Source organism: Alosa alosa, chromosome 18 (genome assembly GCF_017589495.1).
Source record: "Alosa alosa isolate M-15738 ecotype Scorff River chromosome 18, AALO_Geno_1.1, whole genome shotgun sequence".
Taxonomy (NCBI): Eukaryota; Metazoa; Chordata; class Actinopteri; order Clupeiformes; family Clupeidae; genus Alosa; species Alosa alosa.
This window is the reverse complement of record NC_063206.1, coordinates 15,174,683-15,198,731: the sequence shown is the minus strand read 5'-3', so window position 1 is coordinate 15,198,731 and position 24,049 is coordinate 15,174,683. Positions and strand designations below refer to the sequence as shown.

The window sequence follows — 24,049 nt, the reverse complement described above, 5'->3', positions numbered from 1 at the left end:
CACACTGACAAAGTTCCAGTCTCACCGGTTTGACTGAATACAGAAAGAAAGGAGATGACTGGAGACTGTGAAATGGCACCCACATGACAGAAACAGAAAAGCTTAGCGTTGTTAGAGTGAATTGGGGAGGAGTGTTTATGTGCTGCAGGCAGGCCAAATGAAGCCATATCTCAACGAGAATGAATTTGGATTTGTGCAAGAGCAGCGAGCAGAAAGGCACTATGGGTCTATGTCAGAAATGGGATGCAGTAATGATGCTTAATGGCTTAAAGGTGACAAATAAGAGGCCACCATGTGTGAATACCATGTTAATGCTGTGCATTAAATCTTAATGTGAAAACAAACTATCACTGGAGGGCCCATACTTATTCATTAAAGCAGAGATTGTGCTGCTAATTGACAGGCAATTGAATAGGCAACAGTAAATCAGATCATGGTGTAAGACAGGGTCATGTATTTACGAATGACTCATTTTGCAAATATTTCATCAGTATAGGCCTATTTTAAATTGAAACATAGCAGTCCAGACTGTCAATCAGTGTTCTTGACTCATATATTTTCACCTTATAAATAATAATAAATATATAAGGACTTTATCACCTTATAAATAAGAAAATATTGGCAAGGATGGTTTCCTTTGAGTTTCCTTAAGGCACACTATAAAATCAGACAAATAACACAATAACAACTGTTACTGTGCAGTATAGCACTGAGTGAGACAGAAGGATAAAAACAGAGAGACAAGCGTAGGAAAACTATGCCAAGCATCCTATGAGCAAAGCGCACAAAAGGCTATTTCTAGCTCCTTCCCTCCCTTGAAAAAAAAAAAGCACCAGCAGAATACAAAACCGGCACAGATTGAGGTGCCTTGCGTGCATTAGCACATGTGCTTGATGTGGTGTAAAACCTTATGATCTTAAAAGCCCTGGGCCAGTATGTGCCTGCCAACAGCCCACGGGTAGAATAGGCCTACCATAAGTCAGCCCAATGATAAAAGTTTACCTCTGAAACTTGATAGCTAGTATAGCCTACATTGGAAACTTATATCACACACTATCTATTATTTCTTATTTTCCTTAACTTGAGGACTAGGCTGGCTTTCCATTCTCGTGCCACACATGTCCCGTCGCAACCAGCTCAGTGTTTACAAACAGTCCTTACCGCAGGGGGTGGGACTTTTATGCGCACTAGAACAGTCTTGTCTTACGTGGAGAACGGACGGAAAGAGGCCCTCATGGATGCGGAACTGAGCGCACAGTGAATTGGAATTGTAACGTTAGCTGTCAAACGAAGACGGAGCTGAAAAGGTTGTCATTTTAGCCCTATTTTTGAAGGCGGCGGACACTGTGAACTACCGTTTTCTCAAAAGAACTAAAGTAAGTGACTTTTAAGTCGTCATAAATTACGACGTCTTCAGCTGACCGCTACAAGCCAGCTGTGTTAATGGCAGAGATAGCCTGTTAGCAACATCTGTAGCTAGCCTGTCAGCTAGCAAACTCAGTAGTTGCAGCGATGTCTCAGCTATAACGTCAGCTAACATTAGCTTGGTATGCTACGTAGTGAAATCGGCAGCGTTATAACTGTTACAGTCAGTGCGCGTTAGTTATCATTAAGTGGGTATGAATCAGTACACTAACGTTGCTGAACATTTTTTACAGGTTAGTTGTCAACAGTTAACAGTTCGTCATGCAATATTACTCAGATGGTGGTGTAGCAGAACGGTCTGTGTCGTTAGTCTATGCGAATCGGAACAACGCCAATGAATGTTTGTGTTGAAGCCCATCACTATAACGTAAGGGTAGTTTATAGAGATTATCTGGTCTTGGTAAAGTAATGACATTATGTGAAACGAAACGGTGATATTTTTTATCAGTTTAGTAGGCTACGTTGGTACCTTGGTGGTGGTAAACATGGACAGTGCACCCTTAAATGTTATGTTGCAATCCACCTCTTCTGAAGGCATCTTGGTGATGTTTGACCAAGTGTTAGACTAGGGCCTAGACTACTTCATTTTAATTATTTTTTAATGCCAGTCTATCTTCCTCTCTCAGCGTGTCTATATTATCATCATCAACACTGTCTTACACTCCCATGTAACAATATCATATTACATTTAAATCCCCTGACTGTGTATTCAGGTGAAACTTTTTCTGTTCAGTCTTTAATAGTTTGTGCATCCATGATTGAGTATTGTGCTTGTGACCAGGCGAAAGTTTGTTGAGTAGTATATTTTTTATCATAATGCACAGATTTCACAGTGTATCTGTAAATAGTTTTCAAATGATTTCCTTTATATGTCAGAGTGAGAAGAAATGTGATGGCTCAACATTCCACAACAACTACAGGCAAGGGGATAGCCTGCTAGTGTGATTTTCTCAATAAAAAAAACCTGGGCATCACTGAAGGAGCTGGCCTTAGCCTATTTCCTTGTTGTTTTAAGTGTTCATAGCCTGGCACATCCAGGTTAGAAAGGGATGTATTTGAGTGTTGCATAAGATTGTGCTTGGAGGCACCACAAGATGTTGACACTTGACAAGCACTTGACAAAGTGTATAATTGCTTTCTTCTAGTGTTGGATATACAGTCTTGTATAACATGTCTATAATCATGTAAATGCTACCAGATTTAAGATTTTCCAACAAATTCCCAGAGCCAGGATTCCCAGACCGGCTAGTGAGGTTGGGGAATTCTAGGTTTTTGATGAGGTGATTAGAGCGGATTTGTCAACAGACCCAAAAATCCATTACATGCACAGGGAGTTTCAGCTCTCAGCAGGCAGCGTGATTGTGTGAATCCAGCAGAAATGTTTATGCTTCAAAAGATTAATTTACCCTTAAGTGGATATTCCCTAAGCCCAGGTGAGCTTTGCTTACATCTTATCTGGCCTCGGGCAGTCTGGGTGGGAAGCTCAGGGGTAGTTGGCTGGCTGCAGCTTCTATCAGGGCCTCTTGAAGGTGAGGTTGGATGGCAAAGAAGTTCTGTTCTGTCTGTAGCATTACGCTATAGCCACCTACTTAGAATTAAGACCTTTGTGTAGGCTATTGCTTAGCCAGTTAGTTAACAGTACTTGCTTTCTTTTTTTATTAAGTTGAAGTCATTCAGTCAATCATGTTCCATTTGACTGTAACAAGCTACTGAGTGCAAAGGTGGTAAACAAAACACAATACTTAATCAATTAAATCAACTCATTCAAACACAGTCAAGCATACATTGTTTGAAGCCTTCGGCGTAGGCTACCTGATTATTCCAGTAAGTGACAAGTGAACTCTGGATAGAATGTTGTCCGTGGTGTGGGCATTGACATCCTAACAATCAAAACCGAAAATAAGTTCTTTTATGCACACAGAGGATTATCTGCCTGAGTGACTCTGTGGAGCAGTGTGGTATTGGGGAGTTTATCCAGGGCTGAACCGGGTCACATCTGACACCTTGGCTCACATCTGAAGTTGCACAGCTGCAGCCACAGGTGGTCCTCACTTTCTCTCTTTCTCTCCCTGAAATCAGACGTCTGGAGTACAGAGCCTGCAGAGTCGGAGCTCAATCGCAATTCAATTACTGCATGCTGAAAGGTTAACCTTGCTGACAGTGTTGTTAGGAGCTTATTAAAGTCCTCCCAACTCCTGTGTGCTTTTTTGACATTTAGAATTCTGCCTTCTGTGCATTTCCAAAACCTTTTACACATTTTCCCATCCATCCACAGAAAGTCATAATCATAAAGTCACTAGCAATTTTAAAGTGAAGCCTGTAAAGCCTGTAGATATGCCCGAGGGTGATATGGATTTACCTATTTTACTGGTCACTGTCAGAACACAGGTTTGTTTCCATTTGTTACACAATCTTTCTATTAGCCTATATCATTCATCAAAGTCATAATTATGTAATTGGCAGTAGGACGGGTTGTTGATATCATCAGATGTAAATGATCATTCGTCATAGCTGTACTGAAGCCCCTGTTGACCTAGTCATCAGTGAAAAGCTTGTCCCAGGTTGAATCAGAGATCTTCATGGCTACCATCCATCCACACAAACTGATGGATGTCTTGTCTAGCTTCAGCAAGGGACAAGGACGTAGTTTGTGAAAGCAGCCGGTGTAGACTTTGCTTGAAATCAATTTTGTTAGGACTTGTTACGCTGTATTCTCTGTATTCTCTGAGACAGAGTAGTAAGAGTAACCCCCCCCATAATGACCTTATTCGTGAATTCTGTTATGCTAACCAAGGACCAAACAAAACACACCAAAGAGGTAACTCACCCCTCTCTTCAGTATTCCCAGAGAAACTCCACACAGTGTTTTTATTTGGAGGACAGACTAGCCTCACCTTATTTGTTTCCTGTTTTCGGGGCCTGTTTTTTTTTCTTTTTTTTTACAGTGTCAGGTGATGGGCAGCTAGCGGATTGTAAGGAGATGTTCCCTGAATGTGACAAAACATGTTATGTGCTTGAAATTGCGTTCGATCAATCGCTGACATTACCTTTAACAGTTCTGTATTACAATGACCTTGAAGTGAGTCAAAGACTGGCACAGTTTTGGAGCTTCTCTTGGCACATGTTGTTAGAGAGAACACTATGCATCTCATTCTTAAACACAGCTGAGTTCCTGTCACTAAATTTGAACAAACCATTGTGCATGGCCAGCTGAGTCTCTCTCTCTCTCTCTCTCTCTCTCTCTCTCTCTCTCTCTCTCTCTCTCTCTCACTTCATCATTATTTCTCTCACTCACTCAATCTCTGGTACTCATTCACTTTTCCTTTCTCATCTTCTGTCTTTTTTCTGACACCTTCCCTTTCATTCTGTCGCTCTATGACTTTGTCTCTGTCTATTTATCTTTCTCTCACTCTGTCCTTACATTCTCTCTCTCTCTTTCTCTCACACTATCTCTCTCTCTCCTCCTGTTCCTCTCCCCTCTCCTCCCCAGACTCCGCTCCATCAGTCCACTCTGTCACGGCCCAGCGATCACTTCAATTAGCTCAAGTTAACCCCCCGCTGTCCTCCTCCCTCGCCCCCCTCTTCCCAGGAGAATCTGCTGAATCAGGAGTGCCAATCAAGAGGCCAATCGTTAATAGAGTATCGACAGGTGTCTTGTCTGGGCCCGCTGGGCACGCCGCTCCTCTCCGTTGGTGCCCTCCACCTCCGCCACCAGCACCACTTAGTGCTGCGCCCACAGAACACGGCGCACCCAACCTTAATTATTCTTCTCTGTCCCAGGACGCTTAGCTGCAGCATCAAAAGGACATTAAGTTTGGGCAGCCAGTAAACTTTCAAGATTAGTGCGACAGTTCCAGGAAGGGGGAAAAAAAAAGCGAAGGTGATCATGTGTGAGGATTTTTAATGTATTATTATTTTGCTGAGATAATAATTGCAATTGATGATTAAATCCAGAGTGTGACTAAACGTCGAGCTGAGCGAGCTGAAGTTTTTTGGGGTGTTTGCTTAGCGGAGGCAGGACGTGTCCTCCGGGTGAAAAGTTGATTGTCTTAAGCCATGTTTTTTTTTGTTCCAGGGAAGGTTAATTAGTTTGGGAGGAAACAGTCTTAGGCTTAGGTGGAGGAGGTGGAGTTGGAGGGTGTAGAGCGGTTCCAGGCAAATGGAGCAATACACAAAGCACCCACTACTGGGACTCTCAGCTTTCCCACTAGCAGCTTTTCACATGGAACAGCATCCCCACTTAATGTGCCTTCGGAGGCATTTGTCGGTGAAATTCAAAAGCATAAAGAGGTTTGAACATGTCTGAGGAGGGGGCATCCATAGGGAAAAAATGGTTGTTGTAATATGATTTCTCCTTCATTTAGAGTGTTCAGGCGAGCTGCCAGGCTTTGATAAGACGTGAAATATCCACTCGGATTTGGTTTCATACTATTACACCTGACAGGGAATTCGTGTTATGTGGCTGCCTACCAGATAAAACACAGTTAAAGGAGAATTCCGGTGTGATATTGACCTAAAGTGTGTTGAAACATGATACCGAGTGTGTGAACGTATGTCTCATAGCCCATCTCGACTTGTCCCCTGCACTCCAAAATCTGGCGCTAGTTAGCCGATGCAAAAATTCAAAAATAATTCAGTGGAAATGCATGGATTCCAGTTTCTTCCAGTAGCAGCAACTGGAATCCATGCATTTCCACGGAATTATTTTTGGAATCTGATCCCTTATCATACCTGTTCATTCTTACTCGTCGCTCGACTTATCGTGACTAAATTCAAGATGGCTGCAAACGCTAAACTTCGTAAAGATACTGTCTGGATAAATCGTCTTGTAAGTAAACTACCAGTGTTTTTTTAAAGTTCTCAATGTCTCGTTTTAAATGTCAGGGCCCTCGGAAGTCTACCAATGAAGTGTGGAGATACATTGAGCCTCGTAAAAAACAGTGATTTATTTGCATGGCTAGCCCGATGCCGAAGCACCACCATTGAAAAAGCTGTTGGTAGCATCGGCTAACTAGCGCCAGATTTTGGAGTGCAGGGGACAAGCCAAGATGGGCTATGAGACATACGTTCACACTCGGTATCATGTTTCAACACACTTTAGGTCAATATCACACCGGAATTCTCCTTTAAACGGCTATAGCCTACATTTAAAAACAATTTATGAGGTATAAATGATCCCACGTGTCTACATGGAATGCTATAGATGCCACTTCGACAGTTTGTTTAGATCCAGTCAGAGCCTTATAGATAGATAGATAGATCCAGAGCCATTTAAATGGCCATATAGTTGGGCCATTCTGTGTCAAATTGGATAAGGTTGTTGCTGCACTATCTCAGATTTTGTTCAAACCTTGTCTCTCTCATGAATATAGATGTGTCCCAAAACCAAGGCCTGTCAAATATTTCTGTTCAAATCCTATGTCTTAGTATTCAGCCCTTGATATTACTTTATTTGGGCCATGTTTGGGCATTGATATCAATAAAAATATTAATCATAGCCAGCCCAAACTTAGTAGGATGGAAGACAAACATGTTCTCAGTATGACTGGACCATTTCAAGTTTGTATGGCAGGAATAATATTAATGCCCAAACATGGCCTCTAAGATAAGGCATTTTTGAAAGTAAAATTATAAAATAATCAAGGGTTAAAAAATGTATGAAAACATGTAATTTAACAAACATATTTTACTGGATTTACTTTTGGGACATTATGTAGACAAACTTAGACAAAGACAAACTTTTGACAAACAAAATCTGAGACAGTGTGGCAACCATTTTCCTGGATTCTGTGTTATTTGACCAAGTTGAGAATTCTGTCTGTTTGTCTTCCTCAACTCACACCTCACGCCCATCTCTCCTTCTCCCACAGAATGTTCCGCTTGCGGGCGTTGACAGTGGCCACTGTTGGCATGGTGCAGTTGTCGAGGAGATACCACGGCAACGCTACACGAGTGCCTAACCGGCGGAGGCTCCTGCTGGCGGCGCTGGCAGGCGTGACTGGAGTGACGGCCAGCACAGGACTGCTGTGGACGAGGTGGGCCACGCCTCTCCTCACCTCACCACACACTATCTAAACTCTATTTTTGTCTCGTGTCATCTCTCTGAATCTGTCTCTTCCTGTCTCCATCTTTGTTTTTTTTATCAGTCCCCTTATCTCAGTCGTCTTTGTTTTGGCTTCCACTCACTAACAGACCCTTTTCTTTTGTTGTCTCTGAAGTGTTCCATTGTGTCTATTACATTTCAGTCATTCACTATCAGAATGTGTGCTTCTTCACTGTACAGTGTACACAGCTGATGGAGGTTTAGTCTCCCTCAGTCCCCACCTAACTCAGTGTTAGAACAAAGAGCTGTAGTGACTCTGCTCTCTGTAGTGATGTGGCAGCCATATCCCAGCCAGGCCTGTGTAGTGGAGAGCTAGATGTATAAGGTGTGTGTGTTTGTTTGTTGGGGGTTGATGTATGGAGGAGAGATGTGTGTGTGTGTGTGTGTGTTGGTAGGGTCTGGGCACCAGGGCGAGACGGTTCCAGGCCCTTAACCTCAGCCTCATTCGGGCTGTGTCTCATTAAACTGAATTATTCAGGCTGCCGCCGTACAGCCACTGGCTGTTTATCACTGCGGCAGCCTGTTTTCAATTTGTACAAGATATCAGATGAATCATCTGACTCTGCCCAAACATACACATGCATGCCAAGCACATACTCCACACTCAATAAATGTAAACTAAAATGTATACAGTACGCATAGACCCATGCTCATTTTCCCTTTTCAGACAATCTATGTATTATATATCATATCTTAAACACTTGAACCCATATCTTAAACCCACAGCATGCTCACAAACGACATTAACTTGCATCAACGCAGTAATACAAAACACAGAAATGAGCACACACACACACACACACACACACACACACACACACACACACACACACACACACACACACACACACACACACACAAATACACCAATACACCCATACATTTGCTTTAACACGTGCACACATAACATACACAACAACCCTAAGCTACACACAGAGCAAAGGCCACCATTAACCTGCTTTCACCCAGAGCACAGTGGCCCTCCCTCAGGCTCATGTTGCTGTGGCTCTCTCCCCCCTGTGTGTTGTAGGGCCTACGCTGAGGCCGCCTCCGTCACCCCCGAGGAGCGCGCGGAGGAGGAAGAGCCCATGAAGGACGGGGCCCCTGATAACGGCTCGTCCGACAGCGCCCTGGAGTCCAGCGGCGGCGAGGAGGACGAGGGCGAAGACAGGGGAACCGAGGGCAAGAAGATGAAGCCGCGCGTCGGCTTCCGTGACCGCAAGGTAATGAGGAGAGAGAGGGGGGACCACCCATCAGCCAAGCCTGCCTTTCCACGTGTGCGTGTGCGTGTGCGTGTGCGTGTGTGCGCGCGCGTGTGTGTGTGTGCGCGTATTCACACCAGTGAGTGGAGATGCATGAGTGGGTTCATTTGTGTGCATTCAGTCCCTCCAGTCGATACGGGATGAGTCAGCATGGCTCTGTGTGTTTATGCTTGAGTGTGAATACAACAGTGTGTGCCCACAAAAATGGGTCCCTAGAGAGAGAGAAAGAGAGAGTGAGCTAGATAGATAGAGAGAAAGAGAGAGAGAGAGAGCTCATCAACATGCAAATCCATGGCTATAAAGCAAGCAGGGCCACATGCTGCTGCTGTCTCATTGAAATTGGATTTTGCTTTACATGCTGTTGGACGGTGGGCGTCCGGTGCGCTGCTCAGGACAGTGCTGAGCCGCACTGAGGGCAGTTGTGCCGGGTGGCAGCTTAATAGCCCGGGCCTCCACCTCTGTCACCATCCCTGTGTCGGGGAGACGGGAGACTAACCACACTGGACAAGAGGGCTGCTAAAATGAGTGCAGTGTCTGAGCCGCTGGGACCCCCCCCCCGCCCCACCGGTCAGCTATTTGAGAGGAAGGGGGAGGAGGAGGGAGAGGAAAAGAGAAAGTGTAGCAGGAGGAGAGAATGGGGGAGAAATTAGAGGGTATAGAAGAGTTATTTCGGTGACAGCAGATGCTCTCACTAAACTCAATAAGGTCTTCAAGGCAGAGGAATCTCTTGGGGATCACTGAAAGACACACACACACACACACCACAGACACACACGCACACACAGACACACACACACATATACACACAGGAAATGGATTTCCCCAGCTCAATGTTGGCTGTGTGTGTGTGTGTCTGTGTGTGTATGTATCAAAAGCTGTGGCAAGTAAAGTATACTTTCTCCTAGAAGAGGAACAAAGCAAGGTCATTGCTAGTTGCATTAAATAGTCAAGCGATTGCATTTTATTTTTTTTGGTTAGAATGCTTGTCTGCAGAGGGCAGCTCCAATTTCTTGGTGCATCTGTCTCACTTTATAGCATGCCCTTGGATTTCTCTGGCGGCATGTACTGATTGTTTTTCCAAGCATGATTGTGTGTGTGTGTGTGTGTGTGGTGTTTGTGCTTGTGCTTGTGCTTGCATCTCTCGTGTGTGTGTTTGACTGAACACACACAAGGAGATTTGTTATTGCAGCACCATGTTTTGACACTGTTTGTTTATGACATGGCAAATGTAGAAATCCTATTGGCTCGCAGCTTCTCCACTCCCTTTTAAGGCTACGGGATCAGGATGTTGGATTGCTTCATCCTTGTATCATCCAGCAGACAAAGCATTTCAAGCGGCCCATATATGAAGTGCCCTGCAGCACACCAAATCATCTAGTAATTGTGAGCTGTGCACTGACGCAGAATTTAGAAGCCAATCTCATGGTCCCCTGTATTATTTCAGTGAATTGGGTTGAATACCCTCAAATAATATGAAGGCCTCTGTGTATGTGTGGGTGAGTTTGTTGTGAGTTTTAAGAGGGTGATTGCAGCTTCATTGGCTGTGTGTGTGTGTGTGTGTGTGTGTGTGTGTGTGTGTGTGTGTGTGTGTTAGGCTTCATTGGCTGTGTGTGTGTGTGTGTGTGTGTGTGTGTGTGTGTGTGTGGCTCTATTGGGAGGGGAGGCTGAGGTGCCTGGATCAATAAGCTGTTAATCTGGGGAGACGTCGTCAGGCAGAGGAGGATGACAAACCTGCCTGGCCCGGCTATCAATCTTCTGGCCAAGCCAGCCAGTGAGCTCGTTTCACACACTCATACACCTCAAACACCTCTACTTTTCTTTCTCTCTCTCTCACTCACTGAAACTTCTCTCAGAATCTTCTTCCTCACACACAATTCAGTTCAATTCAATGTTGCTTTACTAGCATGACTGTAGGTACAGTGTTGCCAAAGCAGAACAATTAAACGGCATATCAACTTGTAGAATAACACTGAAACATTGAATGAACGCATACATGAACACTCTCTCACACAGACAGGTACACTGAGCGACATGATTGAACTGTGAGGAGTGTAAACTTCTTCAGGCCAAACTCACACACACGGCATCTTGTTCAGCTGGCAGGTTTCTTCTTTGACCTCAGTCACCCTTTCATGTCCAGTTCAGTGTTTCTGATTCCTGTCGTTCTCTGTGACGCTCTGTCCATCTCCTCTCTTTTATCTTCTCCTTTTCCCCCTCTTTCTGTCTCTATCCACGTCTAGGCCTCTGCCAAAGAACACGCCTGTGCAGGCACAAAAGTTCATTCCTACATTCCCTTTCTTTCTCTCTCACACACACACACACACACAGACACACACACACACACACACACACACACACACACACACACACACACACACACACTGCAGTGAGCAGACTGTTGCAGCAGGACGTGCTGAAGCATTGGGGAGCGAAGGGGGGTGGAGGGAGGGAGAGAAGGAGGGAGAAAGAAAGAAAGAAAGAAAATGCTGCTATAAAATACGATAGAGCAGTCAAGGAAGAGATCAGTCTGTAAATAACACAAGCCAGTAAGGCTGCTTAATCGGCTTGCAGTAGAGTTCTTCTGAAATATATTTTTGCACATATGGGAATATATGTCTGTGTGTCTCTGTTCTTGTTGTACACATTTTGGTTTGAGTCTGTCTGTGTGTCTCTACAGTTATGTGTATGTGGTTGGGTGTCTCAAGTTTAGTGTATACAGTTTGAGTGCTTGCCAGTGGGTAACACCCTCTTATGGATTTTGTGAAATGACAAGAAAATGAATCCCACAAATAGAAATCCTTTTTGCACAATTATCCATCTGGAGGCTGCACATTGCATAAAATCACCCAAGATGACTCTGCCCAACACGCTTACTACTGATTTGGCCTGAGGGTGACCGTGTGTGTGTGTGTGTGTGTGTGTGTGTGTGTGTGTGTGTGTGTGTGTGTGTGTGTGTGTGTGTGTGTGTGTGTGAGGGGATCTCTGAGGGCTCAGCTATTCAAATTGTGGCCGAGACCAAGAGGCAATTTACATAGAAATGACTATTGATTAATCTGCCCTGGGTCCTCCTCACCCCCCCCTGATTAATACCGGCTTTTGTGTATCCATGCTTTCCCATTTAGTAAGACTTGTGAAAAATTTGTGAGGTTTCTAAAGATGCTGTCAGAAGCTTCCTGTATTGAGGCATACAGTTGGTGCTCTGCAGTTGGTGCTCTGCATAGTTCTGTTGCATCACAGTTGAGGGGCAAGGCTGTTACAAGCCACAGGGGTGTCCTCAGGTAGAGCCAAGTGTCAGGGGATAGCTCGCTCCCATGCCCAGCATACACGAGAAAAGACAGGATGGCATGAGTCGGAGTATGAGTGAATTTACTGAGAGAGAGAGAGCGTGAGAGAGAGAGGTGTTTTGAAGGGGTGTTTTGTTTGTTTTGTTTGTTTGTTTTGGTGTTTACAGAAAAAGAAGTGAGTACTGTGACCTTTTTTGTTGATGCCGCAGGTGTTTGTGAAATTGGGTCACCTCACGGTGGCTGATTGGAGGAGAGGTGCCTCTGATTGCAGAAGTGTCCTTGTCCTCCACTCCTGTCTGACCTTGTCTGGGAGTGGGCTGTCCAGCGGGCAGGGTGGGCAAGGTGGGCATGGAGGTCCTGCCTCAGAGGAGGACGGGGAGATGCCAGGCGGAGACATTTCTTTGTCTGGTGTTCCTGAAGCCTCCACTACCACACAGACACACACACACACACACACACACACACACACACACGCACAGTAGTTTCTCCTCCTCTCACCCCCACCCTCCCACGGCACTCATAAGAGTCTGTCTGTTTACCAGTGCAGCAGAGAAACGCTGGGAAATGCCCTTCTTATCCACCTCTGTGCCTCGCTCTCCCCTCCACCCTCCTTGGGCATGTAATGGAGTCTGCAGCTGGAGGTTAATATCTGCCATCATTATGAGTGACAGCGCAGATTCAATTTCTGACAGTCACTCTCACTTTCTCACTCAGTCTCTCTCTCTCAGGCTTCATGGCCGCTTTGGTGGAAGTGGTTTCTGAAAGAACACACACACACACATACACACACACACAGACACTCACACTCGCCAGATACACATATGCAAACAAACAGATCCTCCAGAGTTACACAGTGTTACTCATACACACACACACACACACACACACACATGCACAAGCACAAGCATACACACATACACACACACTTTTTTAACAGCACATAACGCTCCTTTCCAAGCCATGAGGATCCTTGCGGATTTCTGACCTAATTTTTGACGTTGACAATTTCTCTTTAATTTACTGGTGCCATTTCCATTCGGTATGAAAATGTATTAATGATATTTATTTGTACAGGAATGCCTTTGATGTCTGTTCATGAGGGTTGTTTCATCAGGGGTTCTTGAACATCACAGGCTATTTGGTCAGGCCATCTCATTATGTTTGACAGTCAGTTAAACAAACTTCAGCATAGAGGTGTGTGCTTGCTTTCTAAATATAGCTCATGAAGCGTCACTCATCTTTGTTTCATGTGTCTATGTGTGACCGAGTCTTTGAGTGTATATCAGGACATATAGACCTGACAACAGCTGTGTGTGTGTGTGTGAGGGTGATTGTGGCTCAAAAGGACCATTTTATTCCGAGATTAACCGTTCAGTAAGGGTTCATACTGTATGTGGATCCTTTGAGGCATCGTTTATTTTCAGTGTGTGTGACTCTAGTCAGGCCATTTTAGTGTGCAATTCCAGCAAATGTCAAGGGCAACCTTTCATGTTTACAACCAATGGGATATCTTTAAGTTTCATTGTTTCCTTATGGATGAATGATCATTTATATGGCAGTTTAATTCTTCTCACAACACCGAGTGAAAGGCTTAGAGTGGATTAGTTACGTTTGGTCGCATTCAAGTCAGGCTAATGATAAGACTACTAATGTCCCCTTCTACTTGTGTGTGTGTGTGGTGCAGGTTATGGAGTACGAGAACCGCATCAGGGCGTACTCCACCCCCGACAAGATCTTCCGTTACTTCGCCACGCTGAAGATCATCAGTGAGGGTGGCGACGCCGAGGTCTACATGACTCCCCAGGACTTCATACGCTCCATCACACCCAACGAGAAGCAGCCAGAAAGTGAGCACCTCTCCATCTCCCTCTCTCCTTTCCCCATTTCCTCTCCTTCACCTATGTATGCTTCTGTGTCTGTAGCAGTTAACGTTAACCTTCCATAGACTCATCATCCTTATATTCAAGAGAGGTGGGTAAAAAGGAATCAATACAGTCCAGCCTTGCAATCTTTTTCATCAAAGTATAATATCAATACAGCAACACATTTGTGTTATATCACGGCCTAAATATAATGACACTATTGTACTGTCGCCTCTGTTGCCATTGCCACCCCTGTTATCTAGTGACAAACAGCGAGAAAGTGAGCCCCTGTCTGTCTCTCTGTCTGCCCATCTCTTGGCTTCTCTTCCTGGGCCTGCGTATGGGTGTGGGGCTGGATATCACCTCCCACAGGTTCCCTCTGTATCTCAGGCTGCTGTGCTCAGTGGCAGTAACAGCCAAAAAAAATAAAATGGGTCGGTAGTAAGATAAAGCTGGAGGCTGCTTGAATTTACTGCCTGACCTGCCTGCCATCATTCTGATGCAGGACCTGAGGTTATGGCAGAATATAGGGCTCATCTACATGTACCCAGAAAGACCAGCATGAAATTTGACTATACAATACTCAATGCTATACAGTATATTATACAGTGGTTTCTAAGGAAGTTCCAAAAAACAACGATGTGAGGTGGCTTTGATACCAACGCTGCTGACCCACCTAGCCAGGGGTGGACTTGAATGAATGCTCATACCACCACTTAATTGTGCTGTTTAATGACTGAACACTTTCATTTTTCGATCCGGCCGGTTTTTTGACAACTGCAGCAAATTATCAGATGAAGCATCGGGCCTGTTTCACACACCAGTCCAGGGGATGTTGCGGACCCATATTTCGAAAACTGCTTACCACCTCCATGAACCTACATACACACACACAATGGTGTAGATGACGCCAAGTGAGCCACAATACTTGGGCCTAGGGTATTGGTTGTTTAGAGTAAAAAAACAACGGTCGGTATTAACGCAAAGTTTACCTGACTGTCATCATCTCAAATTGACAGGGTCGGGTCGGGTTTCTCCACACATTCCCCAACTCCCCTATCCTGTATCATCCTGTGGAAACTTATTCCTGAAACCTAACACCACAGCAGGACAGGCTGGACTGAGGAGCTGTGATTTATAGCCCCTAGCCCCCCCCCCCCCCCCAAACACACACACACACGCACACCGTGATTTGCCACGAGAGCGACACATACCTGGTCGAAGTTGCCCAACTCTGAAAAATCCCCATCATCAGTTTAGAAGCTGCAGTTGCGGGTGTCAGGCTGAAGGCTTGTGGCAGGTGCCACACTAAACACTGCACACCATGTTCCCTTTGAGGGGGTTGGAGGGTGGAAGGGCCGCCACTCACACTCACGTCACACGGCTCTGGTTGGATGGGCCAGAGGCATCATGGGAGAGCGGAAAGAGCCGGGTGGAGAACAGAAGGGCGGTTTGACAGGGCGGGGGTGACATTGCAACATAGCGCGTGCTAAATTAATTAGTGGTTTTGAATAAGAGATCTTGTCTGGCGTCCAGAACCCCCCGGGCTGTGGCCTGAGATTTGATCGCGAGCCCTGAATAACACTGCTGACGCCGGGGTGTGATTGGGAGGGCCAGTGTGTGAGTTCACATGGGCAAAATAATACAGCATCTCAGCTCCTCTTTTTTTGCCAGACAAGTGTTTTTATTTTTAGATTTTTCAAAAATCGCTATCTGTGTCCTTTTGGATCTCAGACATATGTTGCTGAATCTTATTTTCTAATGATGTATGTGTATATGATAGCATAAGGGTTTTAGCTGTGAGATTGGAATTTGGCACGGTCAGTTGCACTGGATTTCATAATAAGCTAACTGACTCTCATGAGTTACAGTATGATTTACAAGGGCATTGGCACTATCTTGAACAAAACAGGTGATTCCTGTTTCAAAACCACATAGTTGAGAAAAACATCCAGTCAATCCTGACTAGTCTTCTGGGGAAAGACTCGCTGTCAGTACTCCATGGTGAAGTTACACATTTGGACCCAACCCTGGAATTTGGTTGTCGATTGTGATGAAATCTATTGAGAAGGCTGGCTATCTGTACACACCCTTCCCACAACTCTACAAGAGCACTTCTCTCCATTACACTGAGAAGATATTGTCTTTCTATTTTAAAAGTTCTACTTTGATGGCACTGAGTTTGACATATTTGAATATCACCGTCACAAGGCATTAGATCAGCTTAGACATTTCAAGCTCTGTTAACGCTACTCTAACCCAGCTTTGAAGGCAAATTTCTCCTGTCCTCTATCACGTATTGCTACTTTGCCCATATATATTGTGATTCACACATGCTAATGTAAGAATAGTCCTTGACAGTACACTCATGGGCGAATAACTTCCATGCAAACACTGCCAAGACTAATTTCTTTGCGCTAAACTCTCTGGGGAGGTCTCGCTTGCTCGACAGCTTATTTATTGTGCTTATTTTCAACAGTGACTATTACGCCCTGCAGTATAAATATAGTCACAGACTCTTGTGTCCCCCTAAGATGGTAGATCTCCCATGATGCTTTGCAAATAGAAGCTATGTAACGCATTAAAATATGATATGATATCTATGAAAATATTCAGACTTAATAAGCCCCTGAAACATGAGGTGTAGCCTCATTTAAAAAAAAAAAAAAAAAAAAAAAAATCTTTTTAAAGTTCTCCACAGAATACCTTCAATAATATCATCTGTCTCATCTGTGTCATACCTGAGCCTGCCAGTGGAGCAGCCACATTTTGCTCCGTGTGAAGTAGCCCACTGCGAGAGAATTTTACAGCGAATTCTCTTCACAGCGGCAGCATTGCATCACTCGCAGAAGTGGTGTATATAAATATCTGTCTCAAAATCAATACCTCTGCACAGAGATGACTGGTGAACCTTATCAGGAAAAACACATGCTGGGACTTAAACCCCCCCCATCCACACACACACACACACCCCTACACATTCGCTGGTACTGTAGCACTGTGAGGAGAGAGGACCATACCGGGCTGTATTGGGGGCCATATGGAGCACTTTACAACTGCCTGGCTGTTAAATGGGCCTCTTTAGTGCAGCGGCAGCTCTTAAACGTGGCCTGACCCCTCTGCTCCACTTTGGCAAATACATATGTGGAGTGTGGTGGCAATATTGGACAGTCGTGGGGTTTCTGTCTCAACCTTCGCCCCCTCTACCCACCCCCTCACTGGGGACTTTCATAACCACCTTCTTTATAACCAGGTTTCTTTTTTCATGTTTTTTTTTTTTTTTTAAAGTTCACTCTTTCTATCCATCTATCTTATCTAATCTAATCTAATCAAAGCCTGATACAGGGGCACAAAAGGAGTGTGTGGGAGTGAAAAAACAGTGAGGACCAGTGCATACGTGACAGTAGCAGAGTACGAAAGAGCGTGTGTGTGAGAGAGAGGGAGAGAGAGAGAGATGACTTGACAGGGGGTGGAGAGACCGAGAGAGAACAAGAGATGAGGGAGGCAGGAGAGAGATGAGAAGAGAGAGAGAAAGAGAGAGAGAGGTAGAGAGAGAGAGTCTCAAATGTGGCGGGACGTGACCCGCTGTCATCTCTGCTGTGAGGTCAGTCACTCTCCTCCGAGCGAAGCGCCCCCGCTGTGCAGTGAAGAGACTCCACTCTCAAGCCACACACACAGCCTTCGCCCAATCACAGCCAAGGCAACAGAGACTAAACCAAATTAAATGCTCTCTTCCTCATGTGGCCCCTGAGCATGAGCGGTGAGCGATCCGCGTCACCCGCAGACACACGATGAATAAATGATCAATCTTTTTATTAGAGATGGTAGATGTCTTCATTCGGATGGCGGTGCACATTTTAGGGATGCACAAAGTGTTCCCTACAGTGCCAGTAACCAGGTTACTCCGTAGTGGTTTTGTCAGCTGGTATCAATAAGGCAGACCCGGTCGCTATTCAGAATGGATAGTCTCATCAGTGACCGCCAGAGTAAATGCCCAGCCTCTTCATCCCTGTAGCTCTCAGCTCCAAAATGGAGGCGGGAGAGTGGGGGGGTGCAGTGTAAGCAGACAGGAGATCTGTGTGTCGGACTGACTGGCTCACCTGTGTGGAGGGTGGCAGGTGTGTGGGGTGTTATTTACTGGGGCATTCCTTTGGCGTGCAGCGGTCCCGCGTGGAATCCAAATAGTTTAATCTGCGTGTGAAATTGAAGCGGTGACCGCCCGGTCTCCAGATGGAGGAGGCGAGAGGCCATTACAGCTTAGGCACGGGAACAGCAGTGGCCCTCATTTTCCAGCATGTTGTTTTTTTTCAGCTGGAAATCGTTTCAGGGGCTGACACAGCGCCGGTCAACCTGCATTTCGATAGCTGTCAGACTCGTGACCAACGACCCTCCCACCGACCAGGTACCTACGTAGGTCATTGTGATTTACTGGCACGTGGGAGATTGAACTCTTACTTTTGACCTTGTGGTGACCCCAACGGCCGTGAGTTATGACGTTAACATGCCTGCATCATCTGCTAGGCAGAGGAGCGATGTCCTCTATCAGTCTGCTTCTGGTATGCCTCACAAGTACCTCACGCTGCAGCTTTGGAACACTCTGGATGACCTCCACTGGGTGCTTTCAATTCAATTTACTGAAATTCAATTAAGATATTCGCATTTCATTTCATGTCATTCACGTAGTGCTCTTTTGCTGAAGGTCTGGCCATGAAAGGAGCTTTACTGAGCTTAACAGATGATTTGTATCCAGCGAGTAGAAGGGTATTTTTGACCCAGCGCTTTACCTCTTACAGCTCAGAGATGTTGAGCTGCATGTTTGAGTTTTAAAGGTGAATGCCTCTGAAAGGTGTGTGTGTCAAAGCCATACGTATAGTGCCCTGAGTGGGAGTCCAAGCCTACTGTATAGTCAAAGTGTGTGCAACGCGCGAGAAAGAGAGCGGAGAGGGGGGGGGGGGGGGGGGGGACGCGACAGTACAGCGTGACAGTACAGCATAGATTGCATTATCCACTTTCAGGTCTTCTCATCCATAATTCATTGGCTTCATAAAGGACAGTATAAAGCCAAACCATATGGAGGTTGCAAACAGGTGCGCTCACTGGTGTTTCACCGGCATTGCCCAGAGATGTGAGGTGAATTCATAAACCGGTCATTTACCCACTCTCCATTAGCGAGTGTATCCTCAGAAGGAAAAAAAACGCAGGTCACTGTGGGCCATGTAGAGGATGTTGCTGTTTGTTATTAATGCAGTCTAAAGGGTCCCCTTTAGATGTTTTTTTAAACCTTTTGTTTTCTTTTTCTTATTCTTGCTCATCTTTTTTGTTTCTAACCTGTAGCACTTTGAGATCTGTGATGAATAGTGCATTATAAATAAAATGTATTATTATTATTATTATTATTATTATTATTATTATTATTAGAACAAATGTGTCAGTTAAGTAAAGGAAGATGTGAAACCAAATGAATCTGAGATGAATTCACAGTGGATACATCACGTAGGGTTAGGGTTAACTATAAGAGCACTGTGCTTGGTTTCGTGCCCCTCGGCTCGTCTGAAGCTCATACAAGGCAATCCCACAGTGCTCATCTTGACAACAGACGTCTATTAGCTGCCAGTTCCTTGCCCACGCGCCGCCCGCCATGCGTCAGCTTCTGTCCCTCTAGCCTGTGGCCATGTTCGACCCCCTCAGTTCCCTCAGTGGCACCTCTGAACTCCAGTCCTGGGGCTCCCCGACGCAACCCAACCCAGCCCAACCCGACCTGAACCGCAATCGTGATGAATAGAGGAATGAATCACGGCTGAGCGATGTGGCCGTTTATTTGAAAGCTTTGGGAAATGGAAATGGCTGCTTAATGGCCATTATTAATCATGGGTACATGGCGCTGATTGGCAGAGTTACAGTAATGACCCTCCACCATATAAATACATATGGCCCCACTGAGAATGATGCACACATGAAGCTTATGGACACACATGTGCATATGAACGTTTTCTGATAACATGGTTGTTTAATTAGTCTTCTTCTCTTTTGCCCTCCACCCCCATCCAACACCTTTCTCTCTCCTCCTGCCCCTTTTCTCAGGTCTGGGTCTAGACCAATTCATCGTGAAGCGGTATGATGGGAAGGTAAGCACTGAGCGTGTGTGTGGGTGTCTGTGTGGGAGAGAGAGAGAGAGCAAGCTGTTCCTTCGTTTGCTATTGTCGCAGGGCAGCCGAGTGACGCCAGCGGACTCTTTCATAACACCATTTCATAAACCTCTGGCCTTCTCCTCCTCCAGAAACCCATTAAGCCCAGGAAGCAAGAAAGAACTCCTCAAGATAAAAGTCACCATTTCTATCCTCCTTTTTTTTCCCACATAAATATTTAAATGATCTCATTTTTTCCCCACTGTTTCTGTTCCCTTGTTTTTTCGGCGTCCTCTCATTGGTCTGACATGCGGAACGACTATGTTCGGTGCTCTCTGAAGTGTGCTAATGTTTGCGGACTGGCGCATCACGGCTCTGTCGTACAGTAGGCAGAAGGCTAGCTCATTAGTATGCTCTTGTTCTGTAATCATCAGTGTAGTCCACTCAGCTGTGTAGGAAATGCTGAGAATGCTGCTCTAATTGAGTATTCCCATAGAGATTGTGTCAATCAGAGCATCTGTGTAGCTTGGAGCCTTTGCAACAAGGACGCTCTCAAGAGGGTTAGTATGCTAGCTTTGTGTGTGTTTGTGTGTGTGTGTGTGTGTGTGTGAGAGTGAGTGAAAGTGAGTGAAAGAGAGAGACAACTGGCATCAGTTTGAAGACATGTTTATACAGAGCCCACCCGGTAACAAACGCCACACGTTTCTCCTTCCATTCTCTCCAATGCAATAACGAAAGAAGAGGGCGCGTTCACTGCCTGTGTGAACTCCCTGGGCTTTGAAAGTAAGGTATGAGCTACACCAGGCGCGTAACTAAAGCGTTCCGTTCGCGACGCGTAAAATCCATTTTTTTCGAATGTACGCCCCACCACTGTCACGTCTGGTGTAGCTACTTCCATTGATTATAATGGAAGCTAATTGTTGCAGCAGACGCAACGCGAACGGAGCGCTTTAGTTACTCGCCTGGTGTAGCTCATACCTAAGCCCCCAGCTTCCCAATGCCACTACTGTCGCTCAGCTGCATTGAAATTCATTCGAGAGCAGCAAGGACCGCCAGCGTCACCCTCTCCCTCCCTTTCTTTTTCTCTCTCTCTTTCTCACTGTCTCTCCTGGAGACATGCCACTGTTCATCTGCTCATATTAGCACATTCACTTCCTCCCTCATTGACTGCTCCAACTGTTCAGCTCAGAAAGAGGCGCTGTAAATGTTTAGCCAGAACCCCCCCCTCTTTCTCTCTCTCCCTGTCTCTCTCTCTCTGTCATTCTGTTTCTGGAAAAAGAGGCCTCATTACTCGTTCATCTTGAGTCATTAAGGGAGGCATTTAGCTAAGTGGACCAGCCCCCGAGTGTTTAATGATTGGTGTTAAAATGTTTGGACAGGAGCTGGACTTTGGATGGGGCATCCATGAATGTGACGACTCACCCCCTCCACCTCCTCCTCCTCCTGCTCCTCCTCTTCCTCCTCCTACCCCACCCCTCTCCACCACAACCGATAAAGAATAAAAAGCCCAGATTCACAAACGAGCGGCATGGACGGGCCTCCTGCTCACCCTCAGTTCTTATCGTTTGTTTGGCCTAATCGGGTTGTGTTTATGGTGGATCTCCCCCTCCGCCACACACACACACACACACACACACACACACACACATGCGGACACACGTGTCCCTGGGGCAAGTGGGAGTGTGTGCAGTGTGTTCTTTTGATGAGGATGGCCAGGCTGCGGTCAGCGAGAGCTGAAGCGGAAGGCTTGCTGTTTACCCACTCTCACACTGCTTCCCTAAACTCACACAAAAGGCCACTCGCTTTATTGCTCCCTCGCTTTCACTCACTCATGCTCTCGTCATCTCCCCATCACTTCTTCCTCTTCTTCTTTTCTCTCTCTCTCTCTCTCTCTCTCTCTCTATACCTCTGTCTTTTTCACACACACACACGTATACACACGTGTACATGCACACATTTTGCACACACACACACACACACACACACACACGCACACGCACACGCACACGCACACGCACACTCACACATACGCACACACTCACCCCCTCCAACCCAGTTAGTAAGGGAGGCCGATTATCAGCCCATTAATCCTAATGAGTTGTTCTTGAAGCGCCCCTATTAGGGCCCTGAGCTGCGGGGCTGTGCAGTGTGGAATCAACCAGCGCCACCCCCTCCATGTGCTCCTGTCAGCCAGGCAGCTGCTGAGGGCGACGGAAAGGCCCACAGTGTCCATATGGAGTGCCTTTCGCTCACACACGCACTCGCCCTCCTGTACCGCCTCCAACGTTCTTTTCCACCCTCACTTATGTGCGCTCTCTGCATCTGTGAGGCTGTTTCTATTAGCCACCATTTTGGCATCTCAGTATCTTGAAGTCTTTGGCTTATCTTTCATACTCTTTTCATTTGTTTATCTCTCTCCCTTTCTCTCTGTCTCTCATACACACACACACACATACATACATACTGTACACGCTCACACACACACACACACACACACACACACACACACACACACAGGCTATCAGACAGATTTCCCATAACGCCGAGCTTGGGCTGCTCCTTGATCAATATGTCCTGTGTGTGCTTTTGTCTGTGCTTCAGATAGAGGTGAATGGAAGGTGCCCAGATATGCATACAGAAAGAACAGAGGCAGCTGCCAAAGTCGGCGTGTAACTCGATAAAAGCTCCTCTCTCTGTTCTGCAGCCTTGCGCACAGATTTGAATAAGAAAATATTGAGGCATTTGCATAATCAAATGGCAGTCCTTGTGAGGTGTAGTGCACTTATAAAGGAGACTAGGGCTCAAACTAAAGAAAACAAAACATAATCATCAGTGTATACGTATGAACATAGAAAATGTCTACTGTGGTAGAATATACACTATTTTAGTATGCAGAATGCATTTGTAATTTGTGGCACATCAGAATACATTTTATACTGTACATTCAGTATTTTCATTCAATCTTTTTTTATTCTCTGAAGTATGAATAAAATAAAAATATTTCATATCAGCTAGGAGGAGTGGTATGAAACAGGCATTAGTCAATAAATCCTAAGACTCCATATAGGATGTCTGCACAGCACAGAAATGACTTTGTAGTTCCAGCCAGATTAGGTTTGGTCAAGCGAGCTTTAGCCATGCAAAGCCCTCAGGTGTGGCCAAACGAGTTTGCATGTTCAGGTTGAGAGACGAGCAGAGATTATAGGAAACCTCTCTTAAGCACACTATATCCAGTTACCTAAACACATACATACACACACACACACAGATACTCCAAATTCTGTGTGTGTAACACCCCCCCCTTCTATGCTCTCATTCCCCTCATCTCCCTCCGGTCCTGCCAGGCGTTAAATCCCGCAGAGCAAACATAATTGGCCCTTGTAGCGAATCCCCCCAAAAGGCCAGTTGTGAGTGAGCACTAAGAGGAGCGTGGTTTATGGATGCTGTATGCTCATCAGGCCGCTCAGAAGGAGCACAGTGGGGACGAGGAGCACGCTAGAGACCGGAGGGGACCGCTCGGCATCAGAAACTTTTCTGATGATGAAGATGATGTGAGGATGAAGATGAGGGCGATGAGGATGAGAGATTGTTTTTGATGATCAGTGTCAGGTTGCAAGGGTGTGTGGTGTGTGTGTGTGTGTGTGTGTGTGTGTGTGTGTGTGTGTGTGTGTGTGTGTGTGTGTGTGTGTGTCTGAAAGCAATTGATTGTTTGTTCCCGTCATGTATGTGACCACTTATGACCTCACTCCTTACCTCAGTCGACTGAGCGCGCGCGCTGAATTGAAGTGGTGTGCTGTGTGTGTTAACCCGCGTGTGTATTGAGTGTAGTGGTATTTGCACTTCGCGTTCTCCGTCCCCCCCTCCCCTCCAAGCTGCAGCGCTGGAGTCAAGCCCTCATTAATTTCACCACCACCACAGCCGTGTTTATTCATTTGTGTCTCCTCATTTTAAGTTCATTTTGTTTACTTATTTCTCTGTTGTGATCATT

General features: G+C 45.6%; 1 protein-coding gene across 6 annotated transcripts in view; it reads left to right on the top strand.

Moving 5' to 3' along the window:
- Nucleotides 1-1,189: 1,189 nt before the first annotated feature.
- The window catches only part of micu1 (mitochondrial calcium uptake 1), a 47,925-nt gene continuing 25,065 nt past the window's right edge, over nucleotides 1,190-24,049 (top strand). For all 6 annotated transcript variants that reach the window (XM_048269061.1, XM_048269060.1, XM_048269059.1 and 3 more), the window contains exons 1-5: nucleotides 1,190-1,376; nucleotides 7,296-7,460; nucleotides 8,559-8,751; nucleotides 13,759-13,921; nucleotides 20,018-20,061. In XM_048269061.1, coding sequence (XP_048125018.1) covers nucleotides 7,297-7,460; nucleotides 8,559-8,751; nucleotides 13,759-13,921; nucleotides 20,018-20,061 — 564 coding nt within the window. In that variant the 5' untranslated portion in view covers nucleotides 1,190-1,376; nucleotide 7,296. The remainder of the gene's footprint in view (nucleotides 1,377-7,295; nucleotides 7,461-8,558; nucleotides 8,752-13,758; nucleotides 13,922-20,017; nucleotides 20,062-24,049) is intronic.